At 48.4% G+C, this 19,198-nt stretch overlaps 1 protein-coding gene across 2 annotated transcripts in view; it reads right to left on the reverse strand.

Moving 5' to 3' along the window:
* LOC144169615 (growth factor receptor-bound protein 14-like) overlaps positions 1–5,225 on the reverse strand; it is a 190,079-nt gene extending 184,854 nt beyond the window's left edge. For both annotated transcript variants that reach the window (XM_077698868.1, XM_077698867.1), the window contains exon 1: positions 4,598–5,225. In XM_077698868.1, the coding sequence (XP_077554994.1) occupies positions 4,598–4,840 (243 nt within the window). In that variant the 5' untranslated portion in view covers positions 4,841–5,225. The remainder of the gene's footprint in view (positions 1–4,597) is intronic.
* Positions 5,226–19,198: the final 13,973 nt, after the last annotated feature.

Raw genomic sequence — 19,198 nt, forward strand, 5'->3', positions numbered from 1 at the left:
CTCATGGCTCCGCTGTGCTTGCATGGCGTCACATCCGGGTGTTCGCTTTCAGCGAATAAGGGCTTGCTCAAAACGGACACAAAACGGACAAAACACGAGAACGCCGTACCTGGAGAGATGCCCTCTAACCGGGATTTCTCAACCGAACCAACGCGCGAGGTTCGGTTGATAGGGCTTAAACCAACGTTGGTTTAAGCAAAACTCCTGCCTCGTCCTAACATTTTTGTCGCGTTCGCAGGCGCTTCTTTTAGAAAGCGCTGAAGGGCGTGCAAGCTGTCATACTGCGCCGCTCGTGGTGGTGACGCGTGACGCGATAACGCTGTTTGCACAAACGTCGATAGCGTGCGGCGGCATGATGACGCAGACGACCCGCAAACACGTGCTTCTGACCAAGCCAGAACGTTCCAAAACACCGACATATTTCTTTTTAAGGCGCAGCATTCACGTGCGATCTTACCGCGTTCTCGGTTCGTAAGTGACGCAAACAGCGTGCGACAGCACAATATAAATCAATTGAATAAAAAAACAACTAAAAAAATAAGAAAACCAAGATGTAAAAACTCTCAAACGTAATAAAATCTGTAATATACGTTCACGACATGTGCAAAAATATATACATGCTATATAAAAGAATGTAAAAATATTAAAAATATTAATAATATCCAAATCAGAAACGAAAATGCCGCTTTCTTACTTGTTATGTTCTTTCTGCTTTCATTTTTTTGTTCGTGTTTCTCTCTCAATTATACTTGTTTCGAGTTTAATTAGTTTGCTTGTTCTTGCTTATTTTCCTTTTAACAAGAAACAGAAACATAATTAAGCAATCTTCGGAGAATCGGTCGGTGACGTCACAGTCCTGAAAGGTCGCATTTCATAAACAATCGGCGAGGGAGATTTCTGCGGGATTTTGTTGTTACACAGATGCTTTCTACAAAAGGTCGCTGCAGCATGCCTAAATATCGAAGAGTCAAGGGCGTTTTTCCCGGCTATTTTTTTCACTCTGTCACAAGTTTGTCAGGGGAGTGAGTGTAAGCTGCGGCAGGTGGGCTTTCCCGGGAGAATAAATTACAGCGATCCCAATCACAAAGCAGCAAACAAGAGTGGAGGCTCGCTATACACACGATATGAGGTCGTCAACTCCTCGTGACGCCGTTGAGATGGAGAAAATAGATCACGCAGTCTGTGTGTGTCGACATAGCCGAGGAACGCGCGTGCTGTCTGTGCTGCACAAAGGGCAGATTGTGGTGTCTCGTTTGTTCACAACATTTCAAAGTCGCATCTGCAGCATATGTCGGTGGTGACGTTGTTTCAACCCCGCCCACGCGAACCCCCGCTCTCCCCCAACTATCTCTCTCACAGACATGTGCATCTCTGACCTTGGGAGAGAAAAAGCATTGCCGTTCCTGCAAACATTGTCGCTTCACTTGTGTGCGCAAATAACGTTAGTTACGTGTTACTATTTTCTCCCCCACACAAAAAAATAAGTTAACCTTTCATATAATTCCGCTGTCGAATGCGAGGCATCTGCACCATGACCGTGAGCGCCGAAAGCATTGTCATTTCTGCCAACATCGGCGCTTGCCCTACGCGCGCAAATAACGCTAAATGACGTATTACTTCCACACTCATACAAATGTAAGTTAACCTGTCGGATAATTCAGTCATTTCGCGCGGCCCGAGTAAGCAAGCATCCACTTCCAAAACGACAAACTACATAAACGGGCATCAACCGCGGCCGCATGTGAGTTTCTGCGGTGTTGGTTATCCCTACAGCTCCGACGACATTTTATTTCCTTTCGTTTTGTTTATTTCACCAATTTATTTTTCGTAAAAACTTCCTCCCCTGGTTTACTGTTCCGCCAATTGGGCCACTCAGACTCGGGTAAAAAAAAAGTACACTATTTTCCCGTAGGGGAACCCTGACTATGCGAAGCAGCCATGGGGTCGACTGAAGTTTCCATTAGTTTTCAGTTCGTGGTTTCCGTTGACGTTCAGCTTCGCGCGCCTTCGTTGTATCAGTAGCTTCTTGACGTAGTTTGAATGAGTGAAGGACATAAGGCGCGTTCGTAGCACATGCTCCCGTCTCGGTTTGTAGAGCAGTGGGAAGAGCGCCACGTACCTCCAGTTGCGGCCAGGGAGTCATGGAATCGAAACCGGGCGCCGCCTAACTATTTCTTTTTATAGTGGACTGCGCTGACGTCAGCCCAAACCCTGACGGGGCTGAAGAGACGCGCATGCGCAGTAGAGTGCGGACGGCGGACAACGAGGGAGGGAGGGACACAGCCCCGAGCATGAGACGCTTCGCATCTAAAAATGCGTTGAAAATGGGAACTAAGAGAAGAAAGACGCTGCAGTTGATGCCAAGCAATCGCACGAGAGTATTCTTCGGAGTAAGAATATAAAATAACTTAGAGAAAATTACACACAGGAATAAATAAATACAGAATTGATACATAAAGCACACAAAGTTAAAAAAAGAATGCTTCATGCTTATCTCTTTTTTTTTTAGCAGACTTGCCGACACAAGCGCTAGATGTCACGTAATAAATTCGCTGATCTGTGGCAATAAATCCGCATATCGAGGTCCAACCAGCCGCCACACACAGTTATTACCCACCAATACTGCCTAAGGTTTTCTACGCGACTTTTGGCACGCGTTTACAAGCATTTCAAGCTTAGAACGCCCCGTGGGAACTTTCGAAGACAACCAAAACACTTCGAAGACAACCAGATGAGAGCTGTGGTACTCGTGCCTACCGAAAATGCGCCACAAACCCCGTAGCGATGACGACCTCCCGCAACGTCTTTCTACGAACAGGTGGAGAACTCAAGGCTTACGCGTTTCCACAAATAGCGTGCGACAACATGAACGCGCTCACCCTTCCCTCCTTTTGAATGAAAGTTGAGGGCGCATCATAATTCGTCGCGAACACACAAGAAACAAGGGGGAGGGAGACTGCTCAGGCGTTTAAACTTTACAGTATTACAACCATGCACCGTCCAGCGCTAAACGTGAATCAACCAACTTTCCAAGAGCCTTTTCTTGCGAGACTAAACAAGGCTACGGCGTCTTATTATACGCACTGACACAGCAGTCTTTGGTTGCAGCGGGCCACTGCTCCAAAAGTCGGTGACGTGCTGAGATGAAACGAGTTAACCAAATTACGGAAATAAAAAGAATCCTAGTTGCAGCAATTAGGACCGCGTAGAAACAATAAACATGCCACGAGATTTCGCTTGATACTCTGAGTCGGTGCTGGTAACAAAAACTCTGCTTAATTTTCTTGCGGAAACAGGGCTAGAAGACGTCCTGTGAACACTCTGAACATATACATTTTATATGTGTACATCTCCCGTCCCCCTTCTTTTTTTTTCCCCCTTTTCTTTTTATCGCTGTCTATTTCCCCCCCTCATCTCACTGTATTCAACCCCACCTTGAGAAGCAAGCCCTGGCGCTAGCGGGGCTGACCGCTTCAGCTTTCATTAAAGGTTTTCCCTCTCTCTTTCTCCGGCGCTCCGCAATTGAAATATCCGGGTTATGTAAGACCACGCGAAGTTCCGTGCGCCGAACAGCGTGCAGACATCGAAAGTTGCATGCGGCCTCAATGAGCAGTAGGAATGCCAAGGCCACAGGCTCGAGCCAAGTACCAGAACGCTTTATCCATTGTTCCACTCGCGAGTGATTGTGTTCCGAACGGGTGGAGTATACACCAATATTCTTGGCGCGCACTCTAATGACAGACAGAAAAAACAAAAGAAGGTTTAATTTGCTCCAACTGACAGAAAAGCGCATCTACGCAATGCCGCACGAATTTGAGCAAACGCGGAAGAACCATTCTTAATATAAGCTCCACACGCGGCGCCAAAAATGCGGAGCGACGCACGGAATGCAGACCACGCGGGAAAGACGAAAAAGAAGAGATAAGAAAAGGAAAATCAGACACAAACAGAAATAGCGCGCGGTCGAGCTCCGCTTCTCCGAGGCCCCTGCCGTTTCTGGCGGGAAAGCCGCGAAGAATCGCGTAGGCTCGCCGCGCCCGCAGAAACCCAGGACGACTGGAAAAAAACCCCGTCGGTCCGCTACAGTTGAACTCCTACTGCTTTTGGGTTTCGGATGAATTTGGTTTGCAAAACAAAACTCCACGGAGGCGCATGGGGCAAGTATAGCGAGATCGGTGGCATGAGGTTGAAAATTTAAGCGGCCACCGACTACCCTGAGTCAGAACCAAACATGGGTAGGCTCTGAACTTGTGTCCGCGAGAACGATCTTCCTCGATAAGAGTGTGAAACGGAAAAAAGCGACATACGATCGGGGGAACGACACCAAGGCGCCTTGACAGCCACTATGGACGCCTACCTCTCGTGTTGTAACAACACTGTACCAATGCACCCTCCGTACACTGCGCGCGAGCTTGCTTGCGATTTCTCAAAGTGGTCATTAACATGACCGCCACCAGCAAACAGACCGACACAAGCCGCCCCGTCTCGCATATTCTTCTCTTTTTCCCACGGGTTCACGTGGAAGGAGGGAGAGCGTCACAGCGCCGAAAACAAGACGCGGCCAGCGGGAAAGCGAAAAAACCAAGGAGTCGCTCACCTCCTCTAGCCAACGGTTATCGGGCGATGGCTGGCGCGGCGGCGAGCGCTCGGCTTGCTGGAGGGCGTTCAGAGAGTCCTTCAAATCCTTGGTTAAGCACAAAGGGTCCTCGTGTGGCTGCTGTTTGCACGGCAGGGGCGGAGGCTGCTGGATCGGACAGCTACACAGGCGGCAGTTCCGGGGCACAGAAGACGAGACGGGATGCGAACGACCGTTGCTGGCGGGCCAGGCGAACACCTCCATCTACGCGGCCACGCCACCGATCGCTGAAGACGCGGCACTGGCGCGCCCGGCATGCAGCAGCGACTCCTGCAAGCTGCCAGGGCCAGCCGCCGCCGTCGAACTTCGATGCTCGCGGTCCGTGGTGCTGTGGCCCCCGGCTTCCGCTCCGCACAATCCCACGACGCTGAGAGCAACAAACGCACACGCACTGTCGCACACGCTGCGGGCGTACGTCACACGGAACGGCACACGCACACCGTACAGCGGACGCAAGTGCAGCTTGAGCAGGATGCGGGCGGTCTGCGACACGGCGACGCGATTCGACCAAGGCGGGCGTCCCACTAACAACAACGAGCGGGAGCGCGCGGGCCCACGGCGTCCTACGGTTGGAGTACACTGGCCCGGCGGTGACGCTTGGTGCTTCGGGCTCCCACCGCCAGGGGTTTGTTTACGTCCTCGGGAAATGACCTTCTGCGTACCCGCGTCCCTAGGCGGGCGGCTAGTAGTTTCCCCAGTTTCCCCGTTGATCCCTAGACTTGTACCTAGGAAGTCGTTCATCGCCGACGCCTGCCGACGCCCGCGTCGGGCTCAGGCGCGCGCCATTTTGGCCTGTTCTCCTCCCGCTTGCTTACGCTGAGGAGGAGGCCCTCCACCGCGCTTCTCGTCCCATTTCTCGCTCTCGGCGTTGATCTCTGCGTTCTCAAAGCACCACTTCGCGCGTTAGGCAGTTCATAGAAGGGCATGATCAAAAGACCAGACCGCTGTGGCTTTACTGCTATTTTTCCGCTTTTTTCTTACGATCCACCTGTGACGAGCGGACATAAGATTGGGCTCCCAAAGCCAATGTTCCACATGCCGAGTTGGAATGCATAATTTTAAGAATGAATCATCATTTCTCCGTGTGGCGACGTCGAACTTTCTCATTTGAAGCAAAAACGAGCTAATTGTAAATTATTTCAAGGTATTGGAACTCGGTACCTCCTTCTGTTTGAAATTTGCGAAAACCAATATCAAGTTTTTACCGCAGATGTCACTTACTGCAATCGGGCCCACTGAGTCACAAAATTCTTACTAACGTTACTTTTATCGAGCAAGTTATCAAATTGGATACGTAACAGTTAAGAATGTGACGGGAGTCGGACGATCGATGTGGAGATGAATATAAAACTTATGATGGCTCGACGACGGTCGGTCCAAAATTTACAATTTATACACAGTTTTTATGTTCTTGTACATGTATACAGGAACATAACTGAGCCGATCAGATTGTGAGCAGTTCCCGCGTCAAGCGGGGCTCGCTATCTTTCTCTTCCAACACACCCAACACCTTGGTTTTACTCGAAAAATCTCGTACATTTGGCCGGTCATAGGCCACATAGATCAACCAATCAAGGTGGTGATCACAAGTAGGCACGTGATCTAAACCTTCTTCCAACACTTCCTCGTAGTTGCCACGTGAACAGGCGATGACTGTTTTCGGAATAGTTTGAACAGAACCTTCCCAGAAGAAATCTAACACGCAACGCGTCGCACCAACTCCGGTACAAGAGCGAAGCTGCACCAGAAGAAACGCCTTCGACGGCATCTTTCCCATACAAGGAAGAAATTGGGCTTCAAATCAGCTTTGTCAGGTTAAGGATTCGTGAAAACTGCCAGGCGCGCTCACGACAATCTCCCACGCACCCAGTCCATCACCTTTGCAGAGTAGCTATATAATGATCACGGACCCTTTCAGGCGTACGCTCAGTCGAATTAAAGTGTATACAGTCGCCGACAGTTTTTTTTCGGACCCGACTGGAACCGCCGATAAATCCGAACTAATCGGGAGTCCGAAAAAAAAAGGATTCACTGAAAAAAAAAAAACACCTTAATTGTCCCAACAGCTGGAAAAAGGTACACGTATGCGCGTCTGTACACACGCTGCACGCACGCCTACGCGCCACTGTATTTCCGCCTGTATTGCCGCCAGCGTTTGTCCGTCACTGTATAGGCAGACAATATTTGATGCCCCTGGCGTTGGTGGTACGTCATCATCGGAGTCGCTGTCCACCTGCGCCGGTTCGAGGACCTGGCGTACGATTTCGTCATCGTCAAACTCGACACTCGGCAGGACGACATTATCGATGCTGGTGAAATCTTCAAATGTAGCCGCTCCAACATCGACACCGCTAGCACGGAGGTCATCGAAAATGTCGGATGCTGCGGCAGGCGATCTCAGCTGTGGGGTTCTGGACTGTGTCACTATCCTCGTCCTCACTGCCAACCACAAATCCCACATGCCGAAAGGAGTTGCGTATCGTGTCCTGCGTCACTGCCCTCCAAGCACCAGGCAGGATGCGGATTGCCGACAGCCCATCCACAACGTAGCTATTGTCACTGTCCACACACAACAGCACACGATTCAGAAGGCGCCATCGGTAGTGCAGCTTCGAGTTCTTGATGGCACCTTGGCCCATGACCTACGACACAGCGGTGCTATTGGGCGAAAAAAAAATGCAAGAGCAACGACGCTGGAGTCCGAAAAACTAGAACGGCGTGCTGTGCGGCATCCGAACTATCGGTCGTGGATACACATGTACTTCAATGGGACAAGTGGCCGTGCCGCGAAGGTGTCCGAATTAACAAGTGTGTCCAAATTTTCGGCGTCCGAATAAACGGTCGGCGACTCTACTTGAATTCTCCGAACCTCCAGAGCGCGAGCCAAACTAGTCAAAAAGGGTGAACACCCTACCCTTTCTGACACCGCAACATTGCGGTGTCAGAAAACCCTACGAAATTTTCTGAGTGCTCCTTCCGTGTTTCTTTTTTCTCGCGGGCTATATACACACCGCATTGATAAATTACAATGTAAAAACAATAATAAGAAGAGCATTACTTTTTTGACAAAAATGGTTTCCCAGAGCCCTGTGTGCACTCGCATTTTTAGTATATACTACACTGAACAAAACCACAATCCCCGTGTCCTTGCTAAAGCGCAAATGGCTATGCTATTGTTTGGGTGCAAGCTCTCTGTCTTTTTATTTTTTTACCCGTGGGGTAAAAAAATAAAAAGAATACACCCCCTGATGAAATACACCCCCCGGGGGTGAAAATACACCTCCAGAAAAATATTTCGGGGAGTAAAAATGCACCCCCCGAAAAAAAATTCTGGCTACGCCACTGCTGCGTGTGTCCATAGATGACAGATGCGGAAATATACGATTTCTTGTTCCCGAATACATCTGCCTTGACCAGCGACGTCCCGGCCTTGCAGGAAACATACGGACGCGAAACGAGCTCCTGCAGCTGTGCAAGTCCGGTAGCACTACGCACGGTCGACACATGACGAACAGACCGAAGCAAAACACTGCTACTGCCAAAAAGAGTTGGAATACAAGTACTTTTGCTAGCTTTCCAGTTGGATTTCTGACATTGGGCACACAAGCGCCAAGAAGTGCCTCACTTACGCAGGGCATGACGCAGCAAGATAATTAGAATTGTGTGGCGACACAAAAAGAAAGCTGAGTATAAAGAAAATTACGAAGCATGAGGCATTCAATTCCGTGATATGTTGCGGATCAGAGGGTAGAAAAACAGATTCAGGATAGCAGTCCCACCTGCGCTATGAACAAAACAAAAATATAGTGGAGGCAATCTTTGCGCATTACAAAAACATATATGTTAACGCATGAAATAAAAGACAAATACAAATTTTTGTTAAATAACAAATGACCCGCTGTGACTTAAAAACCGTACTGCATTTTTTTTTTTAATGGGGAGGCGGAGAAAACACTTTTCATGAAACGGCTTCGATAAAAAAGGCGTTCGATAAACTTTCCGCACTCCTTAGAGCCCTGCACGGGCCCGGGCTGACCCGAAAGCCCGGGTCCGGCCCGCGGGTCGGGCCGAGCCTCCCGAAGCGTTTATCGGTGGGCCCGGGCCAGGCTCAGGCTTGAATTCATAGGACTGGCCGTTAATATTTCCGACGAGGAGGGTAGACAAGAGCGTTAAAATGAATGTTCTAAGTTCCTTTTCGTGCACGCACGTCTTGCTGTAAATTGTACGCATGTATTAAAAACGTGTTTTGTTGTTACTGTACTATAATTTTAATGGCACTTCATGTACTGCATCAAGGTTTTATATTTTTGGGTATAGGCACTGGACACTTGAGTTTGATGATGATGGTAATGATTGCTATTGGTTTCCCCTTTGTAGCGGGGTGATGACGTGTCATCTTACCAAAATGGACTAATATACCTATGTTTGGTGTTGGTTTGGTACGCTAGTATTATACCTCTTGGTTTAATACTAGCGCTGTTTAGGGCAGGCACAAAAAATTCCTCGCATTGCCCCGAGGGGAAGAATGTGAAAGTGCGAATGCACGAGTTGAATTTGCGCGGTTCGGTAATGTTCGCGAAAGAGAGATCACACACACACACAACTACAAAGAAAGAAAGATGCATTTATTCACAGACACCTATTTGTGTTGTCGTTGTACTTGATTGCTAGAGCGGATCTCAGCTTTGAAATTTCGTGTCAGTACTCCTTTAAGCGGGTGCATTAGCCCTTCTCACGCCCGATTCCTGGCCAATCCCCCACGTGGGTATGTGCCATGTCAGCGGCCAAGCAGCGCGCGCCCATCTCCCCCCGTTGCCAAGGAAGACGAGAAGATTCCTGGCCAATCCCCCACGTGGGTATGTGCCATGTCAGCGGCCAGGCAGCGCGCGCCCATCTCCCCCCGTTGCCAAGGAAGACGAGGAGTGCGCGCACCCGCAGCTGTTGCTATGCGGACGGCGGCGGACGCTTCAGGCTCGCTTAAGAAGTGCATTCGCACTTAAAAACTTATTAGGCACAAAATACTTGTTTTTCCTGTTGCAGGTGGTAACTGTCCTAGGCAATAACCCCCTCTATGCTTTTCGTCCACCAGCATTCCAGCATTCCATACCAGCATTGCCGGGCGACCGCAGCGCCAGCCGCGGTAGACGCGCGCAACTCTGGGATGGTCGGGCCGCGCCGACCGCCTTCGTCGCCTCGAACGTGCCTTCGGAAAGGCGTCTAGCATAACTTTATTGGGGCGCATACCAACATAATACTGCAACGATGACAGAAAGAAATGTTGTAGAAGATAGAAGCCTCCAAGTAAGACGGCGCTGATTAAATAATATCGTCTTCCTGCCGAGCCGTAGGCCGGCGCACTCTGAAGGTTGCTTTGAAGGCTTTGCATTTCCTCGACGATTCTTCTGTTTATTTCGGGTACAAAGGCACAGCTACTGCATTGTCTACTGCATTTTAAAAACAGAGTAAGTGAGCGGATTACGAGCTGCTGTGAAATACACTCAGATGTTGTAAGGTTTTGGTTAGCAGGCTGGAAATACGCGTACGTGTGCAGTATATTCGTTCGCAACGAGGGCACTCAAACGCAGTTATCACAGGGTGGTTTATCACCCAACTGTTCCACTCTATGCTACATCTATTATTTCATGTGTCTATCACCGTATTTAATACAGACAACCACATGTGGTGCTTTCTTTACGTGTTGAAGTTCCTAAATGCTTCTTCAGCTATAGACTATGATAACATATCACCGGCTTTTCTTGCAAAACAAACTACGCAAGAGTGTTGTCTAAACCACTGAACGGGTAAAAACAATACAGATAACAACGGCTTCAATAAAAGTTGTAAATACGCAAAACGCAGGAATGTTCGCGTTCCAAGTGTTTTTCTCTTGTTCAGATTAAAACTTCTGCTGCAAGTGAGAGGTGATAAAAGCGATACAATTACTTTCTAAAAGAGTTCTGACACCAGAGCCGTTAGTACAAAGAGAAAAATATCGCCAAATGTGAATATTCTAAAATAATTCCAGTATGCTTATTGGGTATCCTGCTTGGCCCTATACAAAATACAATATGACTCTACAAAATACACAATACACAATACGCTCTACAAAATACAATACGACAGGGGACGGAAGAAAAAAAAATGGAAGAAAAAAAATTAAATTTTCCAGAGATGTTGGCCGGTACATGTACTTGCACTATCATTAAAACATGTCACATCATTTTGTTCCTGAAGCGCGTACAGAGTGAGAGAGGAGCCCTACCTGCCAGGCTCTCCACGAGGCACAGTAGTGATAGCGACTTTCTTCAGATTTGTATAAATTGTATATTTCTGTATGAAACGCAAACTATCCCTCCACGGGTAAAATAACTGAGAATTCGATAGAAAAAAATGGCATTTCAATGTTCCCGTTAGCACCATAAATGGCGAAATTCCTAGACACGAACTTCGAAGTTGAAGTCAGTAACCAGACTTGACTAAACTTTATTTGTTCCCACAGACTACACAACAATCAGTGCAGAACCATGTCTCGGCTCTCCTGTTCGATCCGCTCCCTGCGGCAGTATAACGCACCCCCAGGTGGTCAAAATTAATCCGGAGCCCTCCACTACGGCGCGCCTCATCGCCTGCGTTGCGTCGGCGCGTTGAATCCCACAAATAAAAAAAAATCAGTATTACACACAATGCTGCGGAGTATTTGGGAGACTGTCAAATGGTAAAAGCTTCAGGAGAGATGGAAGAAACCAGCAAATCCCATATTGCGATAATTGTGGTTCACTTGAAACTGTAGAACACATATTACTTGAATGTTCTGCCTATGCCGACTCAAGGTGCCGTTTACAACATAAAATTGATTGCCTCCACCCTGGACCATTGACATTAAGATTGGTACTTGGACCATGGCCCTCTCCCTCCGCTCAGCGCAAAATCTTGTCCGCGCTATTCGAATTCCTCCAGGACATTGGTGTGTCTACGAAATTGTAGTCGTTCCTCCATCTTAAGAACCTTTGGACTCAATACCCTGAAGAAGGATCATATTTTATTTTTTTTCACTGCTACTACTCTCCTTTTCTTCACTACACCTACTACCTTTTTCCCTGTCCTCCTTTCCCCGCAGAGTAGCATGTCGGCGAACTGATGTCGGCAAACCTCTCTGCATTTTCCTCTTTAATAAAGAGTTTCTCTCTCTCTCTCCCACGGGACTAAATGACCGGGACAAAAGGTCCAATCGAGCGTAACTATACAACTGGACGAACGGTCCAACTGTGACATATATAGTGAGCAGTCATGCACGCGCTCCGATGTCTCCAGGTGCGCCTCCTACCTGGTTGCGGAAAAAAAAGCCGTCAGTTTCGGTCGTGGCTTCGGGGAATAAGATGATTGCCAACCCGCCCTCCCGCTTGCAACTTAGTAGCAGCGGCGGCCGATAGCGCGGGTTGATATCAGCGGAGCAATGAGATAGCGACTCGAGCCACGCTCGGCGGCTTCTTGCGTCGACTGAGCTGATTGTTGAATTCGCAGCGCAACAAACAAGGATGAGAGGGAAGGCGAGAAACACAGGCACTGTCTTCCCTCTCATCCTAGTCTGTTGCATCGCTTCCTGTATTTTACAATACAGGAGGCGATGTCTGTTGCGCCATAAAATTCAAGAATATGGTGTTACGATCTGCGTATTGACATTGCGGCGACCATCTGCAATATTATCGGGTTTTCGCCGGTCCCCCCCCCCCCCCCCCCCCCCTTTCACCGACGGGGAGCGACAAAACTTTGTGCGCAAGGACGCGGGGGCGACTGACTCTGCTGCTGGACACAAGCCGTTTTCCGCGGCTTCACGGTAAATCAAGCGCCCGCCGGCAAGGCAAGTCACAATGAGCGAGAATGTTGCAGGGAGGGATGGACAAAGGCGTTGCTCTTTCGGCGGCAATCTTCAGCTGCGAGCCGCGCATTTTGGGGCCCCTTTGTTGAGGGTCCGAGAACGAGCGCTCGACGCCGGATTACCGACCGGGCCCAAGCGCCCCCCTGTCGCTTCAACCTCGAAAGGTCCTAAGGGCTTCGACTTTAGGAATATTGCACCACCCAAGTCAACCAGACACTGACCTGTGCGAGAGGAAAAGTGCCTTCCCTTTTTGAGTATGTGGACGTCAATTTCAGTGCCACGGTTGAAGAAAGTGGTTATCGCCGAACAAAGGCTCAGTTAAAAAGGCTAAAAAGACGTTTCGGATGGGAACCGGCCCACTCGTCGCAGCCAACTCGTCCTAGGAAAACTGGTCTTAGGGAAACTGCTCAAAGAGGGCATCTCGTTCTAGGTGATCCCGTACTAGGAAAAGTGGTGGCACTGACCTTCTCGTGCTAGGAAAAGTCGTCTCGCGGTTCCATTTTTGGCCGATGTCGTGGAAATCGGGAGAGGAAGTTAGTGGCTTCTAATTTTATAATTACTCCCAGGTTGACCTCTTCAGAGTTCCGGGGGTCCTCTGCTTTTGTTAGTTTGCAGGCGGTGGTTGAAATGGTTTTTCTATTTTAACACATGTTCCTATGTCTCCTCCTTATTTCCCTTCTTGCTGGAAAAAAAATAACATTTTGTTTACTGGGTAAGGGGTTTCTTTTGAGGTTTTTTTTTCTTCTCCTTCCAAAAAATATTCGTCACGCTCGGGGGGGGGGGGGGAGAGGGGGGTCGACTTTTTCTGTCTTTTGCGTTTTCTTTTCTTTCTTTTGTTTTTTTCTTTTTGCGTTATCTTTTGAAGTTCTTTGCCTGCTTGTGTATATATCTATAAAAAGGGCAAAATGTTGGCCTCTTGTTTGTTTACAGGTGGCGGTTGAAATTGGCTTTTCGGTTTCAGCACAACTTCCTGTTTCTTTTTTTGCTTTTCTTCTCCTTCTAAAAAATATTCTTCACACTTTTCAGTGTGAGTGTGTGTGTGTGTGTGGTGGGGGTTTTCGTTACCCAGCTTGACAATCATCGTTTGTCAGCAGGCATGAAAACAAAAGATGAAAATACTAAAAAGCGAAAACACAGAACGAAATCGCAATCCCAATACAGCGCCGTCACTTTATTACCAAAAATTAAAAAAATGTATTAGAAAAAACAGAACGGGTAAACTAAATCTAATATTAAAGGCTCACTTAATTAGCTGCACAGAGAAAAAAAAATAAGATACGCTGTCTGGCTGGCGTGTTCCTCGAAGGCGACAAAGGCAACATTAAAAATGGTGAATTGAAGGAGGAGTGTAAGAATGTTTACGCATAAGATGAGAATTATACAAACTTGCCTACTCTTTCATTTGAACATGATAGACAAAAAATGTAAATTGTGACGAGTTGGCCGAGTGTCCAGTTGCCCTAGTTACCAGTTTCCCTAGTGCAAGATGGCCTATGACGACTTGCCCTACGTGACGAATTCACCTAGGACGAGTTGGCTGCGACGAGTTCACTTTTGACGAGTTCTCCTAGACCCACAATCGGATTCCATACGGAAGCCTTGTTCACTGCAGAACGCCATACGGAAGCCTTGTTCACTGCAGTGCGCCATACGGAAGCCTTGTTCACTACGGGGCGCAGTGAACAAGGCTTCCGTATGGAATCCGAACGTCTTTTTAGCCTTTTTAACTAAACCTTTGGTCGGCTTTCTTCAACCACTTTCTTCAACTATGTTTCTTTCACCCGACCAGACGAGTTTTCGTCAAACCTTAGATTTCAGTGCCACGGATTTTCGTGATTGGTGCGTTCCTGAAAGCAGCGGGAGAAAGGGTGGAAGGGGGCGGACCCAACCTGGTTACTCATTCTCGCGCGCGCAGGAGCGCAGAGCCCTGTTGACTCAGCCAAACGCTATGTAAATATCTGTACATGAAGTTTCTTTCTTCGCCCTACTCGGCCCCAATGTTTGCCCCAACTCCGGACCAACGGACGGCATCCCCGGTCACGCTACCAGATCTGCAACAATGGTAAACCAACTTGTCCAAGCTTCAACGTTGACAAGTCGATTACAGTTTTACAGCCTTCCTGCAGTGGCGTAGCCAGAAATATATTTCAGGGGGTGTTAGACGCGGCCGGAAAAATAAAAAAAGAATGAGAGACTGTGCCGGACGCCAAAACTGTATCTCAGTTTCCTGAATGCATAAATTTCGGGGTCCCCAAACAAACTGTGGTTGATTCCTCTGTCATAGGAATCGGTAAAACACGAAAGTGAAATGTGCAGCGAAATCTGCAGCTCAGCATAATTTGCGAGTCGGCGGCTGTCTTGTGGGTGTGTTTGGCAAGCGACGTCTTGCTGGCGGGTCGCCCCGGCAAAGGTGTACTGGCGTCATTTCCGTGATGGATATGACGTCAATGAAAACTTGGTGTATCCCGGCGCTAAACACTGTCGTGTTAAAATATAAAACCTGAAAAAAACAACCCTAAGCATAACGTACTCTTTAGTACTAAAGGTTGCTTCCCCGCAGAAGACACTGTGAGCAGGGGTGCACTTTTTACAGGCGGCTTGATTCGTTGTACTGGCCTCATTTCCGTGACGGATGTGGCGTGAGTCAAACCTTGGTGTATCCGGGAATAAAACACTTTCGTGTTTAAAAAAGCAACCCCTTTGACTACTCCCCTGGCCTCCTGTAGCAGTTACGTAGCAGAGGCGACCGAAGATTATCGCCTTTCGACGACATTTGCACTGAAGCGAGCAGATACACTGCCAATTTTTTTTTTACTTGACTGCTTAATTCAGTAACGTGTGCCACGTTCGTGACCATTACGGACTGTGGCGTAGGGTCCATAAAAATGGCGTATGGAGGGGGTTGCGTCAGTGCGTGCTTGGCGGTGCTCGTGACCTGTTGTATCGTCGAGGTGAGTGTTTACGCTGGTACCTTTGCCGCAACCCTGCTTCCCGACGCTTTGTAAAACCCTTCCTCTCGTTGTGGAATAAACAGTTTCGAGTCTGCTTCCGGCTGTTGGTTGTACGAAAGGAGTTAACTAGCAGGCAAGAAGTTCGCCTGTCACGCTACCACGACGCGAGTCGTCACGGAGTTCCCGATCACAACAGCATTCGCCCTCTCTCTCTCTCTCTCTCTCTCTCTCTCTCTCTCTCTCTCTCTCTCTCTCTCTCTCTCTCTCTCTCTCTCTCTCTCTCTCTCTCTCTCTCTCTCTCTCTCTCTCTCTCTCTCTCTCTCTCTCTCTCTCTCTCTCTCTCTCTCTCTCTCTCTCTCTCTCTCTCTCTCTCCTTCATCTCTCCTCTCTATCTGCCTATCATCCCCTCACCCCCCAGCAGGCGTTCCAATGTCCCACCCTAGGTGTGACAAATTACGCCCGCTGGTGGCCTTTCTTTCAATTCAATAAATTCGTGCATTCGTTCATTTATTCGCTGACAGGTGCATTGTCCCTGAAAACTGCTGTCTAGCTCACTTGTGGCAGCATATTAACCGTTCGCGGTCACCCCATGGCAGCGCCATATACGGCTCATCTCTTCTTTGCTTGCGCTCTTACACGTCAAAACACTCCAACGCAGCTGTAATGTCAAAACGAGGCGCGATCACTAATGAGGCGCAAAGTAGGCGAGGGGTCTTGTTTGAATTCACGGCTCCTCCTCGCTATTTTTGAGGCATGTAATGACCCCTCCAGGTCACTGCGATCTCTATCTCGCGGTGCGAAAGACACCCCAAAATACGTCGTCGTCGAAAGGTATACACATAAATGGGAACCGGCCCACTCGTCGCAGCCAACTCGTCATAGGAAAACTGGTCATAGGGAAACTGGTCAAAGAGGGCATCTCGTTCTAGGTGATCCCGTACTAGGAAAAGTGGTAGCACTGTCCTTCTCGTGCTAGGAAAAGTCGTCTCGCGGTTCTATTTTTGGCCCATGTTGAGGAAATGGGGAGACAAAGTTAGTGGCTTCTAATCTTATAATTACTCCCAGGTTGACCTCTTCAGAGTTCGGGGGGGTCCTCTGCTTTTGTTAGTTTGCAGGCGGTGGTTGAAGTGGTTTTTCTATTTTTAACACATGTTCCTTTGTGCCCTTCTTAATTCCCTTCTTACTGCCAAAAAAGTCACAGTTTTTTTTTACTGGGTAAGGGGTTTCTTTTCAGGTTTATTTTTTTCTTCTCCTTCCAAAAAATATTCGTCACTTTTTCTGTGGAGGGGGTTCGACTTTTTCTTCCTTTTTCGTTTTCTTTTCTTTCTTTTGTTTTTTTTTTCTTTTCGCGTTATCTTTTGAAGCTTTTTGGCTGCTCGTGTATATATCTATAAAAAGGGCAAAATGCTGGCCTCTTGTTTGTTTGCAGGTGGTGTTGAAATTGGCTTTTCGGTTTCAGCACAACTTCCGGTTTCTTTTTTGCTTTTAGTCTCCTTCTAAAAAATATTCTTCACACTAATTTGTGTGAGTGTGTGTGTGGGTGGGGGGGGGGGGGTCAACTTTTAAGTCCAGCCTTGACTTTCGCTCCCATATATAGGTGATACGAAGACTAACAAAACGAAAGTTACCTAGCTGACAATCATCGTTTGTCAGCAGGCATGAAAACAAAAGATCAAAATACTAAAAAGCGAAAACACAGAATGAATTCGCAATCCCAATACAGCGCCGTCACTTAATTACCAAAAATAAAAAAAATGTATTAGAAAAAACAGAACGGGCAAACTAAGTCTAATATAAAAGGCTCACGTAATTAGCTGCACAAAGAAAAAAAAATAAGATACGCTGTCCGGCTGGCGCGTTCCTCGAAGGCGACAAAGGAAAGGGTGGTGAGTTGAAGGAGGAGTGTAAGAATGTTTACGCATAAGATGAGAATAATACAAGCTTTTCTACTCTTTCATTTGAACATGATAGACGAAAAGCGTAAATTGTGACGAGTTGGCCGAGTGTCCAGTTGCCCTAGGTTACGAGTTTCCCTAGTGCGAGATGGCCTATGACGACCTGCCCTATGTGACGAATTCACCTATGACGAGTTGGCTGCGACGAGTTCACTTTTGACGAGTTCTCCTAGACCCACACATAAATGCGTAAATGTCTCAGGCCCAATGTCGCTGTAAGGGCCTGTTTATCAGGACTCTCGGTAAAACAGGGCTGTAAAACTTCTGTACAACCAAACACGATTTCAAATGAAATTCCTGCCTTTAAGCATTAATTTGTTCCCTCGGTTTATTCGGGAAACTAAGAATGCGCCGATGTGAAGGCAGTGGGAGACGGGATTGCCTTTCAATTTGCTTTTCCCATTTTGTAGAACACTCCTTCGGCCGCCAAAGCCCCGTTTTTCAAAGAAATGCATGCGGCGTGTGTGTTAGGGCGCCGATCCACCGGAATAAGCGGCCATTACGGGGTGCGGAGACCATCCCTGGCCGAACGTCGCCGGGGCTGGGGTTTCTGCATTCTAGAACATTCCGCGCCCCCTGCGGTGTTGGCTTCAGAGTCCGACGCCTCAGTGCTTAGCTCCAACGGCCGTGTCTGTGTTTCCGCTTTCCACTTTCGAGTTTTCTGTTAACTACTTTGCTTACGTCAATAATTCGCCTACCAAAGCGCGCGTGTTCAGTTTCAAACTTTGTGTCTGTTAGTGATTGGCTCCTTTCTTTTTGGCGGGAACATAGCTGATTGGCGTTATGAAGCGTCTCCCTGATTGGCTGGGGAAGGTGTCTCCAGAATGCGCTTTTTCCCATCGGCCCGATAGAAGCAAATATGTAAGTCGGTTCACCAGGTTCACGGGGAGCAGCTGCCAGCTGCCGGCCTATAGGGGCTCACTTCTGCAGCCCGTCATAGGGGCCTTACGCCGGGAGACCGCCATTCAGCGAGCTGTGTTCCGTTAAGTACTCTTGCTCTCCTGCCTATTTTCTCATTTCATGAAATAAGTGTATTGTTTGAAATTCGTATGTATTAGAGGTCAGCAAAAAGTTATTAGTCAATTAAACCAGTTAACGTCATAGAACTCCTAAAACTTCTCGATTGCTTCACTGACGACCACCACGCTACAGTAGCGGTAGCGAAGGGACAATCCTCGTCGTTACAATGTGTATCACGATGTCATCCCTGGCGTGCTCATAAGCCTGCGCATATTTTCAAAATATTGTCATGCGGAAGGGTTGAACGCCACCGCCCTCACCCCTTCCCAGCCGATATGTCCAAGGACCCCTCCCGAAACAAAATACTAGCTACGCCACACGCGCCTGACACCAGCTGAGCCTATATGATCCCCCGTGCCTCGGTGGCGTTTCGTGCACAGTTTCCCCAGCAGCCGCCACCGCCCACCTTGTTTATGCCATAGCGCGCGCGCAAGCGAGCTGGCCTTCTCCGTGCGAGCAGTCGGAAGCCGCGGCTGAGTACATAACGGGACGTCGGCGCTCGCCAGAAAGGTCACGACGAAAACAGGTGCGAGCGTACACGCTACACGGCGGAACTACGCTGCCTCCTACGGGTCTCGCGCGCGCACTGACGTAGCCTTGAAAACTGTCCTTGGTGGAAAAAATAGACGCCCTCTACCACGGTTGCGTAACCGGCAGGGGCCAAGACGACGTGGGGGGACCCGCGAGCGCGAAAACAGATATTTATCATTTAGGAGCGCACGCATTGTGTATCTGCGTGCTCCTGACGGGAAACGCGGCA

This window comes from Haemaphysalis longicornis, unplaced genomic scaffold (genome assembly GCF_048455015.1).
Source record: "Haemaphysalis longicornis isolate Haplotype H1 unplaced genomic scaffold, Haemaphysalis longicornis Haplotype H1 scaffold_2, whole genome shotgun sequence".
In the NCBI taxonomy this organism is placed as follows: domain Eukaryota; kingdom Metazoa; phylum Arthropoda; class Arachnida; order Ixodida; family Ixodidae; genus Haemaphysalis; species Haemaphysalis longicornis.